Raw genomic sequence first — 22,435 nt, forward strand, 5'->3', positions numbered from 1 at the left:
TACAGGGAAAAGTTTCACTTGCGTCAAATTGTTAATGACACTTAACTTATGTCAAGCACTAGGCCAGGCTGAGGATGTAGCCATGAAGAGTAATTTCTGACCAGGAGGAGTTCACAATTGAGTGCAGAATGAGGTTCTACCCAGACCATGACAGCACACAGTACCATGTGCTGTTGACCAGGTGGAGGGGGCTTACATGAGATGACATGACTTATCTTTTGGTCTGGATCCTCTCTCACAACAGGGTCTTTTCACCTAATCCACTTGATGTTTGATGACTACGTGCTCTACCTGTTAGAATCCCTGCACTGTCAGGAGAGGGCCAATGAGCTCATGCGAGCCATGAAGGGAGAAGGAAGCACTGGTAAGCCAGCATTTCACCTGGGGGTTTGCACTACTCGATAGTTTAATTTGTACCCTTACTTCTGTGCTCTGTGCTTCTTTAACTCTGTATCCCAAAGAACGTAATTATGGTGAGCAGATCAAATGGTGTGAAACTAGTCATGTCATTTCCTTCTTTGGAGTGGGCACGCGTGTGTATAGGAATTGCCTTGAAGGCCATGATGGTGGTAGGAAACCACTAAAGGGTATTAAGCAGAGGAGTGACATGACACAGATTAGGAAGAATATTTCATCTTTAAAATCCCTTAAATACAACGTGGTGGTGCAGTGGTTAAGAGTTCAGCTACTAACCAAAAAGTTAGTAGTTTGACTCCACCAGCCACTTCTTGGAAATTCTATGGGGCAGTTCTACTCTGTTCTATAGGGTCGCTATGAGTTGCAATGGATTCGACGGCAATGGGTTTTTTTTTTTGGTTTGTTTTAAATATAACTAGGAGCCCTGGTGGCGCAGTGTTTAAGTGCTTGGCTACTAACTGAAAGGTCAGTGGTCCAAACCCACCAACCGCTCCGTGGGAGAAAGATGTGGGAGTCTGCTTCCATAAAGATTTACAACCTTGGAAACCCTATGGGACGTTCTACTCTGTTCCTATAGGGTCGCTATGAGTCGGAGTCGACTCAATGGCAATGGGTAAAGATAACTTACCTTGAAGTTTGGCTGTAAGAACCTTCCCTTTCTCTGTCTATAGCAGAAGTTCAAGAAGAGATCATCTTGACAGAGGCGGCCCCACCAACACCCTCACCAGTGCCATCGTTTTCTCCAGCAAAATCTGCCACATCCGTGGAAGTGCCACCTCCCTCCTCCCCTGTCAGCAACTCATCCCCTGAGTACACTGGCCTCAGCACTACAGGTAATGATTGGCCCCTCAAAACCTGGGCTTTAGACAGCAAGCTGATGTTTAAAGCAAGGGCTTTCAGGAAAAAAATTCTTCCCCTCCGTTCCCAAAAGACAATGCCAAGACCTTGCTATCTTCCTGGATTTGTGGATGACTTGCAGATATTCATTTGTACATCTTTCTTATGCTTCTGTTTTCAAATTGGCAGATTAAGCACATAATAAAATCTCCACCCCCACAACTAAACCGCTACAATGATTAAAATGATATTAAATAAAAAGTAATACACATTCATTCTTGAAAACAAGAAAGGGAATTCTCTATGAATCAGAAACTGAGAGGCATCTCTGGAAAGGGGGCAGACAAGAAGCCATATGCTGAGCCATGGCAACCAGAAGTGAGGCAGGAGCTATAAACAGAGTTGGTCATGAACCAAGCTAGGACTGCCCTACACATGGCTGGGAGGATGCTTTGACAGGAGGCCCACACAGCCCAAGATGTGCACTGAATTCTCATAAGCTGAGTTCACAACAAGAGTCACCCAAGCATCTGAGAAAGCCCAACCCGTGAAAGGGAGAACAAGCTTAAGGAAAAGCAAGAGCTTATATCTAAGGAAATTAAGTTAATAGGACAACCTGAAAAGAACTCTTAAGAAGAGACATAAAAAGAAGAAGCCATGACCATCAAGTAAAGATCTTCCAAAAGATACAGATAATTTTTAGAAAATAAAATTCAATAGATGGGTTAAGTAGACAATTGGATACAACTGAAAAAGAATTAGTGAACTGAAAGACTGAGCTGAGGAATTCTCTGATAACGTGACACAGATAGATAAATGTTAAGTATAAAAGCAATACTACTGAGATACATCTATTGGTCCCATCCCATCCGAAGCAAAGGAGAATGAAGAAAACCAAAAACACAAGGAAAATATTAACCCAAAAGACTAAAGGACCACATGAACCAGAGCCTCCACTAGCCTGAGCCCAGAAGAGCTAGATGGTGCCCAGCTACCACCACTGCCTGCTCTAATGCGGATCACAACAGAGAGTTCCAGACACAGCAGAAGAAAAATGTAGAACAAAATTCAAATTCACGAAAAAAGACCAGACTTACTGGTCTAACAGAGACTAGAGGAACCCCTGAGACTATGGCCCCTGGACACCCTGCTAACTCAGAACTGAAACCACTCCCAAAGCCTACTTTTCAGACAAGATTAGACAGGCCTATAAAACAATAACACACATGAGGAACGTTCAATCAAATATACTAGACCAAATGGGCAACTCCTGCCCAAAAGCAAGATGAGAAGGCAGGAAGCGGCGGGAAAACTGGACAAATGGACTTAGGGAGCCTGGGGTGGAAAGGAGGAGAGTGCTATCACATTGTGGGGATTGCAACCAATGTCACATACAATATGTATATAAATTTTTGAAAGAGAAACTACCTTCAGGTATAAACTTTCACATAGAGCACAATAAAAAATGAATAAATAGAAGCAATACTAAGAGAAATGGCTGATAAATCCAGAAATTCCAATGTTCACCTAATAATTTTCTACAAGGAAAGAATAGAAAGTGGAAAAATAATGGCTGACAGTTTTATGTAATAGGAAAAAGACTTCCCAGATGGAAAAGCTCTCACTGAGTAAATAAATAATAATAATATTTATGAATAAATGGAAATGGAAAAAGAAAAAAGCTCACCCTTAGGTCCATTGAAGAAAATCAAGAATAAAAGGAAATACTGACAGATACCTAAAAGAAAATGCAAATAACTTCCCAAGGAAAGAGAATCAGACTGATACAGACACCTCATCAGTAACATTAGATTCAAGAACTATCTGGAACAGTATCTTTGAAGTGCAGAGAAAAAAATGCTATGAAAACCTTGAATCCAGAATCCTATACCTATGTAGATTCTCCCCACCCCCGCCACTCCCAGGACTTTTTATATGCCTAGTCCTGTGCTAGGTGCTATCAGAAATATACAGGTTAATGTGTTAGGGTCTTAACATCAAGAGGCAACACAAGGGTAAAAGAAGCAGAAAGATGACTGTAATTAAAGAAAGAGTGTGGCATGTGTTGTGAGGTACAAACTAATGCTACGGGCTCCCCAAGGAAGGAGAAGAAGAGGCTTTCTAGAGATAAAACAACTTTGTTCACCAAAAATAAAAAGAGAATTTAAGCACTGCTCACAGCTCTTTAGCTGCTCTGGGGTTCTTAGATGATTGGAATTATGGGAGAACCATCCCCTGAGCCTCCTGCTTCACTCAGGAAGGACGGCCGAAAGAGCAGCCAGGAACCATTTACCTGAAAAATCCTGCTGCATACCACCACCACTGCCAGCACCACTGCCACCACCACCACCCAGGAGACACACAGCCAATTAGCGATAACATCCCTGCTTTTAAAATAAACAGGGAAATTTTGCAAATAAAGTTCTGTATTATAAAGCTGAAACAATTTGAGTAACATGTTTCTTGCATTGTGGCAACCTATCACACAAGGAGACTCCCAGGAAATAAGGGGATGGGAAGACTGTGAAGGACAGGTTTCTGGGATTTCTTCAGAATCTTTATCCAGCTTGAGAGTCTGCCTGGCTTTCTTTGTAGCAATTTGAAGGCCTTAAGGCAAGGCAGGTGTGATAGTCAAGCCCACAGGAATATCATAAATGTGTTCAGAGATTTCTGTGCAATGTGTTCAAGAGTCATAAAAGTAGCTTCTTAGAAATACAAATATGAAACAGGTTCTCTTCAGATGATGGTAACCTTTGAAGATTTGGCACATTCCAGCTTTGTTCTCAGGTATCTCCAAGGGGCATTAAAAATGTCATCCTATGTATTAATAGAACTATGTGTAATATTTTTCTCAAGTACCACTTTTGAATTATTCCGTTGCTAAATTAGTGTGGATCATAATCTTGAAGGCAATACACATAATTTCCTAATAACCTGTATGGTTTTACAGACAATATTATATGATAAAGCACACATTATCTATAACATACATCTGAAAATTAACAAATCTATTATGGTAGGCTGCTTAAATGTGAAGATTTGTACAACTTTTCATAGAACAATACTGTAAATTGGAAAACAATTATTTTAAACCTTATAAAATGCATTTGCCATTCTTCTTTTTTTTTTTCTTTTGTTAAATGCTAACTCAGCATATGGTTCTCATGCCCAGTTAATTTTTATTTCAGTTTTAAAATTATCACTTGATTTATGTCCCATCTACTTTCCAAAAAAAAAAAATCTGAAGTGGTTTACAATAAAAATAGCAAAACCAATCCTTAAAAAAAAGACCAAAATCAGGAAGCAAGAAAGAATGTAGTAGTGGAGGAAAATTCAAACCAAAACAAGAAACTTGGCTAACAAGTTGATAAAAACCTGAGATGGAATTTTACATCATCTAGTTATTCTGTTGAGTTTCTAGCATACTCTGAATATCACTGATCAGGTGATGTACGTGCTATCAAGTTAGACTTGTTGACTCTCAAGGCCAACAGATACCTGCGACTCTTCAACAAATCAGTGTCTCATTTTGGATGGCCATTTCCCCATTTTTCAGCTATGAAAAAGAGACCAAACAGTATTAGGTCTGCTTAGCGAACACAAAGCAAAAATTAATTCATTGCACGTAACTTTTTGGCATCTTTTGATACAAGGTGGTATAGATTAGTTATGACTCACTAGAAAAATAGCCACTTTGTTTATCCATAGCCATGTCTAGTTCTATGTTCATGCCTATATGTATTTCTAAATATGTTTTCTTAAGACCGCATTTTTTTTTTTTTAAAGGAAAGGAATATCGTGAACCTAAAATCTAACCTGCTATATGGCCAATTTTGATTGGTTTTATTAAATTCTGTGGCAACATCATGATTATTGGTTAGAGGATTCCATTTCAGCAGATTTCTACGAAGTAAAATCTAGCCCATTTATCTATTCTTCCCCCAAATCTGGGGGCTTGCCGTCTTCCTCATGGCCCAGCAAAGTTTAGAAACCTTTAACTTTCTTTAACGAAAACTAGTTCTTTTCCTCCTCGGAAGCATGGCAGGTGGTGCCAAATTGGCCAGCCCATTTAACATGACATCGGGCTGCAATTCTTTAATGTAATTTAAGGTGAAATGTTAAGCTCCCACTTTGTCAGTGGTCAGGCCACCGAAGGGTTCTAAGACATCATTTATGATGGCATTTTAAGTATTCCCTCCTTCAGCAATGACAATAAAAGTTAACTATTAAACTCATGTTTTCAACTCCCCACCATGGGTTCCCTGCAACACAAAACCAGCAAATTAAATCACTGAGGGGCTAGGATGCCTAATGAAATAAAGGAAAATTCCTCATAAATGGCCCTAATGGTAGAACATCTGGCCTGCCCAGCTGTGGTGTTCTCTACATGAGCTGAGGATGTAACAAAGATCACTGGCCCCTGGTCTTTTCAAATACCAAAAGTGCAGTTATTTCAAGGGCAGCTAAACCAAGTGGGATATGGTGGCCACTGCAGTCCTGCCACAGAGCCCACAATGATGACTACTCACAGAACCTTGGAGTTGTCCCACCAATGAATTTCCCCCTCCTTCCATCCCTGCTGTTTCCTTTCTTTAAAGAAAAACAGAATTAGGACATATAAACTGGGATTGAAAATAAGATTGCTTAACCCCCTCTTTGACTTCACACCATCAGGGTCTTGGCTTGGTGTTGGGACATTGAATTTGCCTCATTTTTCATTTATTCAACAAATATGTATTACCTGTCTAATCTGTACCATGCCCTTGGTTTACAAAAGTGAAAAAACAACCAAACACACACACACACACACACACACACACACACACACACACACACACACACACACACACGATCACTGCCCCCATGGTACTTACATTCTAGTGGGTAAGAGAGGGTATACAGAAGTAAACCACCAGGTAAATATATAATTTCAAATGGTCATAAATGCTGTGAATGAAAATAATAGTGTGTTGTGAAAAAGTATAAAATGGGGACCCACTGTAGATGGTGGTCAGAGAAGGCCTCGCTGAGGAGGTGACAGTTATCTGAGACCTGAAGTATCACAAGGAGCCAGCACATAAAAGTTGAGGAGGAGGAAAGAACATTCTAGTCAGTGGGGAACTTCATGTGCACAGGCCCTGAGGCAGAAAAGAGCCTGGCATAGTCAGGACTGACTAGTGCATAGGAAATAGGGAGAGAGTGGCATAAGAGGAAGTTGTGGAGGTAGGCAGGGGCTAGATCATGAATCAACATCTCTCTCTGGGAACGGATTCATTTGCTGCCCTGGTCAGTTGTGGCTATCAGATTTTGACCACAAAACTATTGATAAAGTGTAACTCAAATAGATGAGGTTCTACTTAAGCACAGCTATCTTAAGGATAGATGATACTCAATGGAAAAAATATATATTGTTTTTCTTTCTCTGTCTCAGTCTAGAAGGTTACAGGAACTGTTTGTTTAGTATCAAATACTCTTAAGCAACACTGTCCAAGTAAAACTTTGTGATAATGGAGATGTTCTTTATCTGAGCTATCCAAAATAGTAGACACTAGCTATGTGTGGCTACTGAGCATCTGACATGTGTCTAGTGCAATTGAAAAACTGAATTTTTGATTGTATTTAATTTTAATAAATTTAAATAGCCATATATAACTAGTGGACAAGTTGTGGAATGACATCAAGGACATCATACATGCAGAAAGCAAAAAGTCATTAAAAAGACAAGAAAGGAAGAAAAGATCAAAATAGATGTCAGAACAGACTCTGAAACTTGCTCTTGAACATCGAGTAGCTAAACCAAATAGAAGAAATGAATGAAGTAAAAGAGCTGAAAAGATTTCAAAGGGCAGCTCGAGAAGACAAAGTAAAGTATTATAATGACATGTGCAAAAAACCTGGAGTTAGAAAACCAAAAGGGAAAAACACATTTCACATTTCTCAAGCTGAAAGAACTGAAGGAAAAATTCAAGCCTCAAGTTGCAATACTGAAGGATTCTATGGGCAAAATACTGAACGATGCAGGAAGCATCAAAAGAAGATGGAAGGAATACACAGAGTCACTGTACCAAAAAGAATTGGTCGACGTTCAATCATTTCAGGAGGTAGCATATGATCAGGAACCGACAGTACTGAAGGAAGAAGTCCAAGCTGCACTGAAGACATTGGCAAAAAACAAGGCTCCAGGAATTGATGGCATACCAGTTGAGATATTTCAACAAATGGACGCAGTGCTGGAAGTGGTCACTCGTCTATGCCAAGAAATTTGGAAGACAGCTACCTGGCCAGCCAACTAGAAGAGATCTATATTATGCCCATTCCAAAGAAAGGTGATCCAACAGAATGTGGAAATTATCGAACAATAGCATTAATATCACACACAAGTAAAATTTACTGAAGATCATTTAAAAGCAGTTGCAGCAGTATGTCGACAAGGAACTGCCAGAAATTCAAACCAAATTCAGAAGAGGATGTGGAACTAGGGATATCACTGTTGATGTCAGATGGATCCTGGCTGAAAGCAGAGAATACCAGAAAGATGTTTACCTGTGTTTTATTAACTATGCAAAGGCACTCAACTGTGTGGCTCATAACAAATTGTGCATACTATTTTGAAGAATGGGAATTCCAGAACATTTAATTGTGCTCACGAGGAACCTGTACATAGACTAAGAGACAGTCGTTAAAACAGAATAAGGGGATACTGTGTGGTTAAAAGTCAGGAAAGATGTGTGTCAGGGTTGTATCCTTTTACCATACTTATTCAATCTGTATGCTGAGCAAATAATCCGGGAAGCTGGACTATATGAAGAAGAATGGGGCATCAGGATTGGAGAAAGACTCATCAACAACCTGCGTTATGCAGATCACACAACTTTGCTTGCTGAAAAGTGAAGAGGACTTGAAACACCTACTTCAAGTGACTACAGCCTTCAGTATGGATTACACTTCTACATAAAGCAAACAAAAATCCTCACAACTGAACCAATAAGCAACATCATGATAAACGGAGAAAATATTGAAGTTGTCAAGGATTTCATTTTACTTGGATACACAAACGATGCCCATGGAAGCAGCAGTCAGGAAATCAAACGATGTATTGCATTGGGCAAATCTGCTGGAAAAGACCTCTTTAAAGTGTTGAAAAGCAATGATGTCACTTTGGGGACTAAGCTGCGGCTGACCCAAGCCATGGTGCTTTTCAGTCGCCTCATATGCATGTGAAAGCTAGATAATGAATAAGGAAGACTGAAAAAGAATTGATGCCTTTGAATTATGGTGTTGGTGAATAATATTGAATATACCATGGACTGCCAGGAGAATGAACAAGTCTGTCTTGAAGAAGTACAGCCAGAGTGCTCCTTGAAAGTGAGGATGGCGAGACTTCATCTCACATACTTTGGACATGCTATCAGGAGGGATCAGTCCCTGGGAAAGGACATCATGCTTGGTAAAGCAGAGGGTCAGCGAAAAAGAGGAAGCTTCTCAATGAGATGGATTGTCACAGTGGCTGCAACAATGGGCTCAAGCATAGCAATGACTGTGAGGATGGCACCGAACCGGGCAGTGTTTCGTTCTGTCATACACAGGGTCGATATGAGTTGGAACTGACTCAATGGCACCTAAAAATAACAACAGCTAGTGGCTATTGTATAGGGCAGGGCAGCTTTACAATCTAGACACATTCAAAGGAGCTTATTTCCTAGGAAGTTACTGACTAAATGCTTAGGTTAGCTCAAAACTCAAGGAACATCTGTTGACTTACTAGGATAGCTCATAGAATCCTAGTGGGAAAAGGTTCAAATGATTTAATCCAAGATCTGAGGAATGGGTCTGACCAGGTTGCCTGGCAAGCAGTATAAATTTTCATCAGTCTTACCAGAATCTCACAATGTCTTATTTTTAATGTCCCTCAACATGCAGGGTGGCATGTATGTGACAGGAGGCAGTGTGTCATAAAGCCTTGCTACTCAAAGTAGTCCCCGAACCAGCAGCAAAGTCATCATTGAGAAGCCTGTTACAAATGCAGAATCTCAGGCCTCACTCCCAACCTGTGAATCAAAATCTCCATTTTAACAAGCTCCCTAGTGATCCAAATGCACATTTGTGTGAGAATCATTGTTGTAGAAAGGCTCTGGAGTTGGCCAGATCTGGGTTCAAATTCCAACTGTGTCACTTACCTGAGCAAGTCATTTAGCTTCTTGGGACTCCATTTTCTCACCTGAAAAGGAGGTAGTACTACCTACCTCAAAAGTTTGTTGTGAAAGTTGAATGAGTCAGTGCATAAATAGAAATTAGCATGGGGTCTGGTTTATGTTGGTGATGATTCATTCATTCATTCGTCCATTCATCCATTCAACAAATCATTACTGATTGCCTATTAAGGCCTCAAAGGAAGAAAGGCAAGTTTCCAAGCACCCTTTCTGCCCTGTGTTTAAAACCCCTTCCAGTGACAACTTGGTGGAAGAACAATGTTTTGTTGGAGATGTGAAGGGAATAAAATGTTCCTCTCCAGCAGTTTAAATACTATAACATGACCAAGAACTGCCCCTCTTGGGATCTTTACATCTATTCTCAGATCTTTTAAACAGGGTGGTGACCTGGGGGAGGGGGAGAATAAGGGAAAGATATGGGAATTAGACAAATAGGGAATGTTTGTTATTGTTATTGGTTAAGGAGCCCTGGTTGCGCAGTGGTTAAATGCTCGGCTGCTAGCCAAAAGGTCAGCAGTTTGAACTCACCAGCCACTCTGAAGGAGGAAGATGTGGTAGTCTGTCTGCTTCCATAAAGATTTATAGCCTTGGAAACCGTATGGGGCAGTTCTACTCTGTCCTAGAGGGTTGCTATGAGTTGGAATTGACTTGAGGGCAACAGGTTTGTTACCGTTTTAGGAATCCCTGGGTGACGTAAATGGTTTCAAACACACCCCGCAGCTCCTTGGAAGAAAGCCCTGGTGATCTGCTTCAAAAGGTCCCAGCCTTGAAAATTCTATGGAGTGCAGTTCTACTCTGCACCCATTGGGTCACCATGAGTTGGAATCAACTTGATGGCAACTGGTTTGGTTTTTCTGTTGTTGTTTTACCAACAAATAAAAAGCATCAGAGCATTCTTAAAAATTAAGCACAAACTGTTAACTGCACAGACTTTCTTTTATTACTTTCCTTAAAAAGAAAAAAAAAAAGAAGCAATTCTCACTGGAGGTCCCACTGGTAGGAAAGGGAATGCAACGGGTGTTCTTTTCTGCTTCCCAGGCAAAAAAGGGTTTCTCACCCAAGCCAGTAGGTGCTAATCTGCTTAAGCCTGCCTGAGTGGATCTGTTAGATTTCTGGCACATGGCCATTTAAGAGTTTTGTTTCCCAGACCACAGGAGCCCATTTTTCTAACAGTTCCACCAGCTTTTTGTTTGATAACGTCTATTTCTAACAGCATTTACTCCTCCAACAACACATTCAATGGAACAAAAATTTACTGAACACCTACTATTTGGCAGACCTTTTGTTGGGGATACAGGGCTGAATAAGGAATGGTCGCTGTGTGCCAGGAGCTCACACAAAACTAACTTGTGCTGCGTTCCCTCAGGTGATGGCTATTATCACTACATCTTCCCACTGCTTGGAAAAAAAATCCTCTGGCTTCCTTGGCTGCCCCCTTTAGATACCCACTGACCTTGCTGTGCTCTCTTGAGGTGCCAGGGGCTTGAAGGGTTAATTACTTGCTTGCTAAGGCTGGTTCATTGTTCTCAAACGTCCCACCTCCCCTCCAATTCCATTTCCAACTGTAAAATTTGTCTAATGTACTTTAATCATGTTTTTCTTTTGACAGAGGCAATGCGGATTTATTCTAGAAAAATACAGATAAGCAAAATGAAGAAAAATTGTAAAAGTCATCCTCAATTCCCACCACCCAGAAATAACACGTTTTAATAGAAAGGGTGTTTTCTTGTTTGTTTAATTATAAAAGTGATATAATTTTATACAAAGTTCAGAAAATAGCAGAGGGCAGTCACACATAATCCAATAATCTGAGAAATGATCATTTGGGGAGTTTTGTTGCAGTTATTATTAATGATGCCTAACATGTAGGCTGTAGTTTAAACCATTCTTACCTTTTTCTGGAAGAATATGGCCTTTTACTTTCTTTTTTAACTCCCACTTCTTGAATCTCTTGGATTCCTATACCCACTTTAAAAAAAAAAAATTGCAGTCTAGTCGATTCCAACTCATAGCGACCTTATAGGACAAAGTAGAACTGCCTCATAAGGTTTCCAAGGAGCAACTGGTGGATTTGAACTGCTGACCTTTTCGTTAGCAGCTGAGCTCTTAACCACTGCACCACCAGGGTTCCTTCTGTTTTCCTACAAGCTCCCTTAAACTTTTTCGAACTTAACTCTCAGTTTTCTCATCTGTAAACTGGGGATACTAATTCTATAAAGATGTGCAAAGCAGCAAGGGGGTACTTTTAGCTGTACTGGTGAATAAGGACACTAGTGATTTCATAGAAGAAAATGTATAGGAGTTTACTATAATTAGCTAAATTACTATTGCTGTTCACACCCTGGGATAGAAACTGACCCAAGAAACTTGTCTTTCTTCCTCCGGGTCTGAAATAGGAAATAACAGAAATTCCTACTTTAAAGAAAGTCTGATGTAAGAATACCTGAATTCATAATGAAGAGTGCTTAAATTTAACTAAGAGCCTACCAAAGCCAGGGGCTTTGACATGTATATCTCAGTTAATCCTCACAACAGCCCTGCAAGATAGTATTATCCCTATTTTACAGATGATGAAACAAAGGCCCCGAAAGTTTAAGAGGCTTGCCCAAGATCTTATAGGGAGTAAGTGGCAGAACAAGGACCCAGAGCAAAGAAGCCTTATATAGGGAGAGGGAAACCATGTGGCAGACGAGGGTTCAGAGCCCCATTGGGCCATGCACTCACTGTGGGACTTGTGTGATGCCACTGGCCTACAGAAAGCGTTGACATAAGGAACAGTCCTAAGAATCAAGACATGGAGTCCACTATAAAGGTGTTGTTAAGGACACTGTTGCACAGTTCTGTTTCTGCTTTATGAGGGCACCTGCAAGAAATTCCTGTTTGATCTTAATTCCAAGGATAGTATACTCCTGAGCAATTCATTTGCTATCTATGGCTCCCAACTGGCCAGGTTTCCCTTTTAGTATTGGCTTCAGGAAAACTCAGAGCCAGGTTTAAGGTCTACCTATAGGAAGAATGTGGACGAAAGACCTGGCAATCTCTTCCCATAAAGATTACAGCCAAGAAAGCCCTAGTGGGGGCAGTTCTATTGTCACATGGAATCACTATGAGTTGGAATCGACTTGATGGCACCCGGCAACAACACATGAAGAATTTGGAGCTTTAAGGTGTGCGTGTTTTTGCCTCATTCCTGTTTCCACTTTTTGTCTCCACTTTTGTTTTTCTTTCTTCTTTCACTCCCACTTCTTGAATCTTCTGTAATCCAAAAAAAAAAAAAAAAACCCATTGCTGTTGAGTCCATTCTGACTCATAGCAACTCCACAGGACAAAGCAGAACTGCCCAACAGGGTTTCCAAGGTTGTAAATCTTTATGGAAGCACACTGCCACATCTTCCTCTTGAAGAGCAGCTGGTGGGTTCGAACTGCTGAACTTTCAGTTAGGAGCTGAGCGCTTTAACCACTGCGCAACCAGGCCTCCTTCTGTATTCCTATACCATAAAAACCCAAACCTGTTGCCATCGAGTCAGTTCCAATTCATAGCAACCCTATAGGACAGAGTAGAACTGCCCTATCGGGTTTCCAAGGAGCGTCTGGTGGATTCAAACTGCTGACCTTTTGGTTAGCAGCCAAGCTCTTACCCACTGCGCCACCAGGGCTGCTTCTGTATTCCTATAAGCTCCCTTAAATTTTTTCAGACTTAATCCTCAGTTTCATCATCTATAAACTGGAGTTAATATTTCTTGTAAGGGTGTCTAAAACATTTAGCACCATGCCTGGCTTAGAGTAGATGCTCAATAAATGGTACCCCCTTTCATGCTCTTGGAATGTATCTTTGTCACTTCATTAAAAAAGAAAAGAAAAGGGACATTATTGGCATTCTAAAAGATTCTGTACTTTACAAAAGGTTCACTACAGAGTTCTCTTAATAATAAGGCAGTATGTTTAAAGTAGAATTCCATTTCCACATAACTTTAAAGATACTCCTAAAGGCACTGAGGTCACATCCTTGCCACAGGGCTGATCCTCCAACTTTTTGCTTCCTCCTAGTACTCAATGTCAAGGTAGCTAGTCAGTGTCAATGCAGCTGCTCAATGTCAGTGCAGCCATTTGTGCTTTGCTATCTGCAAAGTCCTTGGGATGGGAGGGGGCTGAATTTTTAAAATGAAAACCTTCCTCATATCCTCCCAGTGGAATTTCAAGATAGTAATGGTCTGCTACAGAAAATACAGAAGAAAGTCTTCTACTTTACCTTCAAAGTGGCTTCCCTTAACAAACTCTTCAGTTTTCCATGTGCCTAAAAAGGAGCGTTGAATCCTGTTCCCTCCACCTTGTGAAATAGATTTAACGTGGGTTTAATTATTTCCACTATATCAGCACATTTTAAAATTTATAAGAAAGTTGTCTGATGGACTTATTATTGCTGTTAGTGATTTCTGAAATTACTGTCTTTTTTTTTATGTGATGGTTATCTCATAAATTTCTAAGCATCTTGAGGGCTTTTGATTTTGTTGGGGGTGTTTCCCCAGCCCCTAGCACTTTCAAGGTATCCAATTAAAAAGTAAATAAATTGAATTAATAAAATGTATATAGAATAGGTCATCACTGCCCAGGTCACTGTCTAATAATGTTCAAAAAGACCTGGATAAGCAGAGCCCAATAATCTACTTAAGTCTGCTTAAAGCAATTTATTGGATCCTTAACACCTGTTGAGAGTTGCGAAGCTATTTTACTGCGCCTCGTCTGGAGTACGCTGGCCCAACCTTTCTTTTGTCCTCCCTCCCTCTCTCCCTTTCTTGCTCTCTTTCCTTCCTCCTTTCTTCCTTCTGCAAGTATTTATTGAGAGCCTTTTGGCTGCCAAGCTCTGTGCTAAGCACTGGGGATCCACTGGTGGGGGGATAGCCATTAATCAAATAATCATCTTCACTAACAAGCGTAGGATTACAAATTGCAGTAGGAGCCATGACCGCTGACAGTTCAGTGAGGGATATGATCTAGTCTGGTGGTAGGGGACAGCTTTTCTGGACTGAGATGAGAAGAACAATTGGGTCTTAAGGGAAGGGTGAAGGTTCTAGGCAGTAGAAACAGCATGTGCAAAGGGCCCTATGGTGTTGAGAATGATGGTACCCTGGAGAAAATAAACGAAGGGTATTACGGCTGGATCAGACAGACTAAAAGGAGGGAGTTGGGGGAGGATGGCTCTGGTAAGGTCTGTGAGGCCAGAGACATAGGTCTTGTAGCAAAGATTTTGGCCTTTAGCTTAAGAACAATGGGAAGACACTAAAGGGTCCCAAGGGAGAGTTTGGGGTCCAAGAACTGTGCTAGTGACTGATGCATCTCAATGTGTCTCTGCAGGAGCGATGCAGTCATACACGTGGTCCCTAACATACACAGTGACGACGGCTGCTGGGTCCCCAGCTGAAAACTCCCAACAACTGCCCTGTATGAGGAGTACGCATGTGCCTTCTTCTTCCGTCACACACAGGATACCAGTGTATCCCCACAGAGAGGAGCACGGGTAGGTGACCTTGCTGGGATGTTGCCCTACTTTTAAATTTGATTTGCTCAGCAGTTGTTTTCTCCAAGGACAGGAAGAGCACTACCATTTGTTGAAGTCCACTGGGTGCTCAGCACTGTACCATGTGTCACTGCCTCATGTAATCCCCACAACAACCATGTCAGGTCGGTGGTGATGGTGGTGGTGTTGTTGTTAAGTGCCATCAAGTCATCCTGACTCATAGCAACCCTGTAGAACAGAGTAGAACTGCCCCATAGGGTTTCCAAGGAGTGGCTGGTGGATTCAAACTGCCCACCTTTTGGTTAGCAGCCATAGCTCGCTGTAGCTCTTAACCACTGCGCCACCAGGGCTCCGAGGTCAGCGTTAGTGACCCCATTTTATAGATGAAGAAATTGAGACTCTGTTGATAAACTTAGTTGCCCGAGGTCACACAGCTGGTAAATGGTGGGGCCCAGAATGAACTGAACGTCTCTCTGACTGCAAAGCCCACGTTCTCTCCTCCTCACTTCTTTAAAGCCTCAAGGAAAATCTCCCTCTCAGCAGTTTCCCCGGCGGGAGGGGGAGAGGGGGCCTCTTTGTACACTTTGAAGCCTGTAAAGCTTGATGATAGGTCTGAGTCTTTTATGATTCTGTTTGGAGCAGGGGTTCCCAACCTGAGGCCTGGAGGTCCCTGGAAGGCTACAGCTATTAATGGGGTTCCGTGGTGCTGTTTTTGCCCATATTTTAAAAAATTTATGTAGTGATGTTTCTGCAATGAATAAATCACAAATCCATTCAAAAGTTCTACCTGACTCCTAGTAGCTTTTTACTCGTATATATTGTCTTTATCAAAAGACACTAAAGTTATGATGTCTAGTATGCAGTGGTCTAAAAAGGCTTGTGCTGTTTCAAAGGGCCCCTGTTCTCAAGAATGTGGCTCCGCATCGAGGGCCCAGTGAGCCTCATCTGCAGCCACTCACAAGCAGCTTCCAACAGGCTGGTGGTCAGGTGCCAGGAGGATGGGAGGAGGACCTCCCCCGGGCCTTCCACACAGGTGGCCCAGCACAACGAGGCCAGGTGCTGACCCTGAAGGGGGGCGCAGGTCTGGCTATGGAAGCCCTGCAAGTTTCTTCTACAGGTTCAGCTGCCTCTGAGCTGTCAATAGGGCAGCCATTATTTCTACAGGGGGCATTTTTAGAGTATTTTCCCATGCATTTAGAATGGATTTTGAGAATTGTTTCACAGAGCTTTTTGGTTCTGCAGGAATGGCAGAATAGACACCCATGTGGGGTCATAGGTCAGCATCTTTGCTGTAAAGTTGTTATCAAGAAGAACACTGATAATAACCCAAAACCCACCGCCATCGAGTCGATCCCGACTCATAGCGACCCTGTAGGACAGAGTAGAACTGCCCCATAGGGTTTCCAAGACTGTAAATCTTTACAAAGCAGGCTGCCACATTGTTCTCCTGCCGGGCGGCTGGTGGGTTTGAACTGCTGACCTTTCAGTTAGCAGCCAGGTGCTTAACTGTTGTACTACCGGGGCTTGTCTTAACACGTATCATCCCCAGAATAACCATGTGCAGTATTTTTACAGATGTGAGAAACAAGGTTGTGGGTAGCCCAAGGTCACAGAGCTAGTAAGTGGTGGAGCTGAGCTGCGCCTGATCAACCACACCATGGCACTGTCCCTCAGGAAAATTTACAGAAACACGTGTCATCCTTCCCCATAATGGAGAAGCAGAGGCCTGAGTAATAGGAAAACAGAAATCCCAAAGTAACTTCTTTGTTTTCTCTTATTTGACTTCAGGATATAATATGGGGCCTTTTAATACAATGGGACTAGAGGTTTCCATCATTAATGATGCTTTGCTCACAGCTAGCATTTATTCCCTGAGCGCTTGCTGGGTGGTGAGGGAGGTGTGCTCAGGGTGTGCTGAGTGGAGAAGGAAATCAACATGGGATTGAAGACTTACCACAACAGAGCCACAGGTAGGAGACGGTAAATATCAAAAGTAGGTAGGGCTTAAAAAGGAGAAAAATGAAAAAAAGAAAAAGAAAAAAATAGATGCGGTTGATTTTTAAAGGCGCAAACTGATTTGTTCTCCCTGCTATTACTCACAGAATTCAATGTGCTTGTTGCATTTTAGATACACAGGAAGCTATAACTATGGGAGCTATGGCAACCAGCATCCTCACCCAATGCAGAGCCAGTATCCGGCCCTGCCTCACGACACAACCATCTCTGGGCCACTCCACTACTCCCCTTACCACAGGAGCTCTGCACAGGTGAGTTGGTGGTCCTGCTTGCTTGCTCTGGCCTTCGTGTGCTTGGTGCCAAGTCCTGGCAATTTAACACCATTAGTAAGTACCTTCTGTATACTTCGTGTGCAACCTGTGTGCCACCAAGGAAAGGATGATATTTTTATCAGTGTCATTTCCACCCACCACCTGCTCCGGGGCTGGCCCATAGTAGGTGCTCACCCAGCGTTCATGTTCCACTTTCTTATGCACCTGGGCACTAAACAGTGCTCTTCCTGTTCCCTCCTCTCTTTCACCTCTCTAATCTCAGGAGCCATTCAGTCACAATGCCTATTGCCCTTTTTTGGGCAGCCACCCTCAGATTGGACCCTTTGTCTCCTTTCCCAACACCATCCTCCTGGCGCAGACCCTCCTCAAGTCCTGTCAGGACGATTATCTCTGTATCGTTCTAACTGGTCTCTCAACCCTCCACGTCTGCTCCTTGTCAGTCTACCCCACACGTGTAATCTTACCAGAATAATCCTCCTGAGATGGACCTTTTATCAGATCACACTCCCACATGTCTCCTTTGGCTCCTCGTTAACAAACCAAATGGACACTCTGTGGACTGTGATGAATGGAAGTTCTGGTTGCATCTGTCACACCAGTGTTGGCCATTCTACGTCTTGGACACTTTCCTGTGCATTACCCCCATATATAACTGATCACCAATGCCATTCAATTCAACATCCTAAATGTCTCTGAGCCTCCACTGTGCTTGTCTCAGCTCAGGCCTTTATCATTTCTAACCTAGAAGAGGACAAAAGCCTTTCAGTCAATCTCCATGTCTCTAAACTTGCTCATCTCTGGTCTACTCGCTACACTGCAGCTGGAGGAATCTTGGACTTCTGGCCATGTCACGCTCCCTATTGCTTTCAGGGTCAAGTTCAGTTCCTTAGCATGTCTCTCAAGAATCATTACCATCACCTCTACATGCTTTTCTGGCCTGTCCCTTCAGCCCCCACTCTTTGCCCCAGCCATGCCAACCCACATGCAGTTCTCTTGCAGGTACCAAGTCCCCCCATCTTTGCAGATGCTGTTCCCTCTATCTGGGATTCTCTTCCCCAACCTCTTCTGCTTGTCATGCAGGACAAACATTTCACCTTCTTCGCAGCATTTCGTGACACCGCTCCCTTCCTTCCTGGCGGACTTTATTAGGTGCCACTCCTCATTCCTCCCATCGTCTCCTGGGCTCTCCTCTACTGGCACTTCGCACACCCTGCTCCCATCACTGAGTTTTCAGGCCTGAGTCCTGCAGGAGACTGCAAGACCCTTGAGGGCAAAGATAAAGTCTAGCATCCCCAGGTTACAGGACATGGCACCTATCAGAAAGAAGAGCTAACTTTTAGTGAGTGTTTGCCACATGCCAGACTCTATGCTGAGCATTTTCCACATCCTCACAGTAACCGCTGCAGAAGAGAAAGTGAGGCTCAGGAGGTTCCATAACTTGCCCAAGGATTTGGACCCAGGCAGTAAGCACCCCCCTCTGTCACTTCTCTCATGTAGGCATGCGATAAGTGTTTATTGAGAGAATAAATGGGAAGGAGGTCAGTATAAATAACACTGCGATGTGCCAGGCACACTCATGCCATTCTGCAGGTGCAGGGCAGCATGGAAGGTTTTTGAGCCAAGCAGTGGCCAGCTCAGAGCTATGCTTAAGACAGCGTGCTCTTATGGCAATCACAGGATGAACTAGAAAGGGGGGCAGGTGGCAGCAGGAAGCTCTGCTACCAAGCGCTTGCAGGTATCTAGGAGAGGGATGGCAGGACCTAAGCTGGAGTGGAGGCTGCAATTACATCAGCTCCCTCAGTGCCTTGGAAGGAGGACACCAAGGAGAATGTACCCACAACACACGGGTGCTGGGGGCAAACAGGCGTCTGTTTTGATTTCCATCTGCAATACCAAGGGGAGCCCTGGTATACTCCCCAGACAGGCCACGAAGTTGATTCCATTAAATCATCACCTGGGGCATTCATTAGAGGTCTCCAGCTGCATCACACAGAGATGCCAGCTCCGTAGGTAGTGCTTCTCTTGGGAGCAGAGCCTGTGCTCCTCTCTGTGATCTACTGACTTAGAACTGCTCTTATGGACTGGGTCACACTTAACACAGTCTACACAGCTCATCCATCCATCCCTCAAATGACTGTTTAGTGCCGCTATGGGCAAGCACTGCTCCAGCCTCCAGAAATACACCAGAGAATGAGACAGACAGCATGCCAGCTTTTGAAAAGCTTACGCTCCAGTGGGAGCCAATATTCTAGTGAGATCAAACCAAGATGGAACACCAAAGCCACATCTGCTGGCACTATCTTCTTTCTTTCTTCACTCCCTCACCCTTCCTCAGGAATTCCCAGAAGCTGGTTTTCTTGGGTGATATTTTTTAAGCCACTGCCATAAAGAGAAACCAAGGTTTCCTAAAGCCCCATGTAGTCCCTGGAAATCAAAGATAGGCCTGCAGCAGCTGCTCTGGAAGCCACAGCTGTTCCCAACTGGAACACAATCATGTAATGGCTGGCCTCAATAGACTAAATGAAAGCCCACTGGGGAGCCCTTTGAATCCAGACTTGGTGTGAGAGGCGGGAAGGTCCTCAGCAGGCCTCTTTACCGCCACGCCCTGTGGCCTTTAGACACGGTCCTTTGATACTTCCCCTAACACACACACACACACACACACACACACACACACACACACACTTTCTCTCTGCACTTCATGGTTTATGCCTTAGTCCCCATTTGCAAAGACGGGTAGGGAGAAGTTAATTATATCACATCTCGACCCAGGGAGATGGTGAGGTCGGTGCTCAAAATGTACCTCTTTTGGGAAAAGTACTGTCTAAAGACAAAGTGGAGCCCTGGTGGTGTAGTGGTTAAGAGCTCAGCTGCTAACTAAAAGGTAGGCAGTTCAAATGCACCAGCCACTTCTTCAAAACCCTACGGGGCAGTTCTACTCTGTCCTATAAGGTCACCATGAGTCGGAATCTACTCAACGTCAATGGGTTAAAGACAAAGTATCCTTTGTCTTATTTTTCATTAACATGTAAGCATCAAGCATTGTTCTAGGCACTTTCAAATACACAGATTCATTTGGTTCTCATGACAACCTGGTGAAGAAGGCATTTTTCTCCAGTTTTTAAAGATGAGCAACCAGGTTCAGAAGGTAATTTGCCCCAGATTCTACATCCACTAAGTGGCAAAGCAGACTCCAGTGCAAATTCTCCAACTCTAAGCCCCATGCCCTTGGCACTGAATACTATCCAGGTATGTGTTTTGGAGGGTGGGAGGTTAATTGAAGAGATTACTGCAACTATTTTCAGTAAGTTTCAAATTACTAAAGGATCACCACGCAAGGTGCCTTGTTTCTTTCCTTTGTTGGCATGTTGGTTTAAGGTTGAGCATATAGGAGAAAATCCACGGCAGGGCTAATTAGTTTCAGCTTTTCAGGGCAGAAGTCAAGCTGTTCCAAACCTGGGTACTGAATATCATACTTCCCTATATCAGAGTCACTTGGGAAAAGGTCAGTCTGAATTGAAGAGAAATCTCAATTGTAGAATACGGTAAAGGAAATGCAGTAGGTCATCAGCATCAGAGTTACTGAAACTAACATCTGCAAATAAATGCCTGTCCGGCTTGCCTTAAAGAACGGATGCACTTCATCTGTGCAGTGCATTAACTGTATGCATCCCAGCATTTAAATGCTCGCAATAATTTTATGTCACTTCTTTGGAAATGGAAGTATGTGCGTGCCCTTGTTTATGCTGCTTACTTGCACAACACAAGCTTTCTTCCTGGGTAACACAAAGGTAAACCCCTCAACCCTGTCTGAATTCTCATCATTTGCGAATTAGTGAGTCCAGATGAATGAGGTTTCACAGTGTAAGATCTGAATCATTTCAGGAAAACACTCTTCTTGCAACTTGGCTGCACTGGTTCACATCAAAGTAAGTGAAAAAGGGATGGTGTCAGCTGCCCCTTCCTGGGTTCCCCCTTCCCATGCCCGACCAAAAAGGGAAAACAAACCAGACCAAATACATGGCTGCAAATACTTGTGAAGCACATTTAGCACGTGTTCGTGGAACCTCTACTCTGTCAGCAGCCATGAAAGTGAGCTCGGGCCCTTGGGCTCCAAAACCATTTGGTCAACCAGAAGCTGTAGCTAGAAATGCACTTAGAGTGAACTAGAAGAAAATAAGCTATTCCTTCGTTTTCATCTGTATGGCCAAGGCTCAGCCTTGCCAGCCAATCACACAGCTCTCATAGAATCTCTAGCAGCCAGGCCCAAACTAGCCTGGGGCCAGTGGGTCCTCAAGCTCAGAGACCCAATGACAGCTACACGGTTCCTTAGGGTGCTCCACTTAGGGACAGCATCCTGGGCCAAAAGGAATAAAAATCAGTCAACCAGAATGGTGTAAGATCTCTGACTGCAGAGTCAGACTTCCTGGGTTCAAATCCCAGCTCTGCCTCTGATTAGTTCTGTGCCTTGATTTCCTTATCTGAAAAATGGGGATAATTATATAGTACCTATTTTATAGGACTGTTGTGGGGGTTAAGAGAATTAATTAAGGTTAGAACACGGCCTGGCTCCTAGTTAACACAATCTGTTATATGTCAGTATCATCCTGTGTAATACCACAGTTACAGCAGGAATCAGGTCCTTTGTTTCTCGCCATGCTATTCTCAGCACCTAGCACAGGGCTTGGCCCTTAGTGGGTACTCAGTAAAAACTTTTCAGTAAAATGGATGAATGAATGGATTAAATAATCAGACCGATGTTATGGAACTAGCCATGGACCTGGAGGCGGGAAACCTGTTTTGTAGTCCTTTTTCTGGTATTAAGTTGATGTGAGACCTCCAAGAGGTCATCTCCCCTCTCTTGACCTCAGTTTCGTTATCTGTAAAACGAGAAGGTTGAACCAAGTAGTCAGTCACCAAGGCTTTTCCTGTCATTAATGGACCATGATCCTGTGAATCCAAGAAGAGGAAGAATATTAATAATAGCTAGCACGTTTTGAATACTAAGAGTTCTAAGTATTTTACATGTAACACCTCAATTAATCCTGACCCTAAAAGCTCAACAGAATGGATTCTCTGAAAAGATTTTTTGGGGGAGGGGCTACTTCCTGTTCCAGAAAAGGCTAAGAGGAAGCCTGCCTGGGGCGAGCCCAGTGGCAGTACCTCGG

General features: G+C 43.0%; 1 protein-coding gene across 3 annotated transcripts in view; it reads left to right on the top strand.

Annotated features, from left to right (window-relative positions):
* Positions 1–22,435, top strand: part of RFX4 (regulatory factor X4) — a 195,538-nt gene that overhangs the window by 167,377 nt on the left and 5,726 nt on the right. For all 3 annotated transcript variants that reach the window (XM_004373788.1, XM_004373787.2, XM_004373789.3), the window contains 4 exons: positions 245–364; positions 1,089–1,250; positions 14,817–14,979; positions 17,108–17,246. In XM_004373788.1, coding sequence (XP_004373845.1) covers positions 245–364; positions 1,089–1,250; positions 14,817–14,979; positions 17,108–17,246 — 584 coding nt within the window. The remainder of the gene's footprint in view (positions 1–244; positions 365–1,088; positions 1,251–14,816; positions 14,980–17,107; positions 17,247–22,435) is intronic.

This window comes from Trichechus manatus, unplaced genomic scaffold, assembly GCF_000243295.1.
Source record: "Trichechus manatus latirostris isolate Lorelei unplaced genomic scaffold, TriManLat1.0 scaffold00027, whole genome shotgun sequence".
Taxonomy (NCBI): domain Eukaryota; kingdom Metazoa; phylum Chordata; class Mammalia; order Sirenia; family Trichechidae; genus Trichechus; species Trichechus manatus.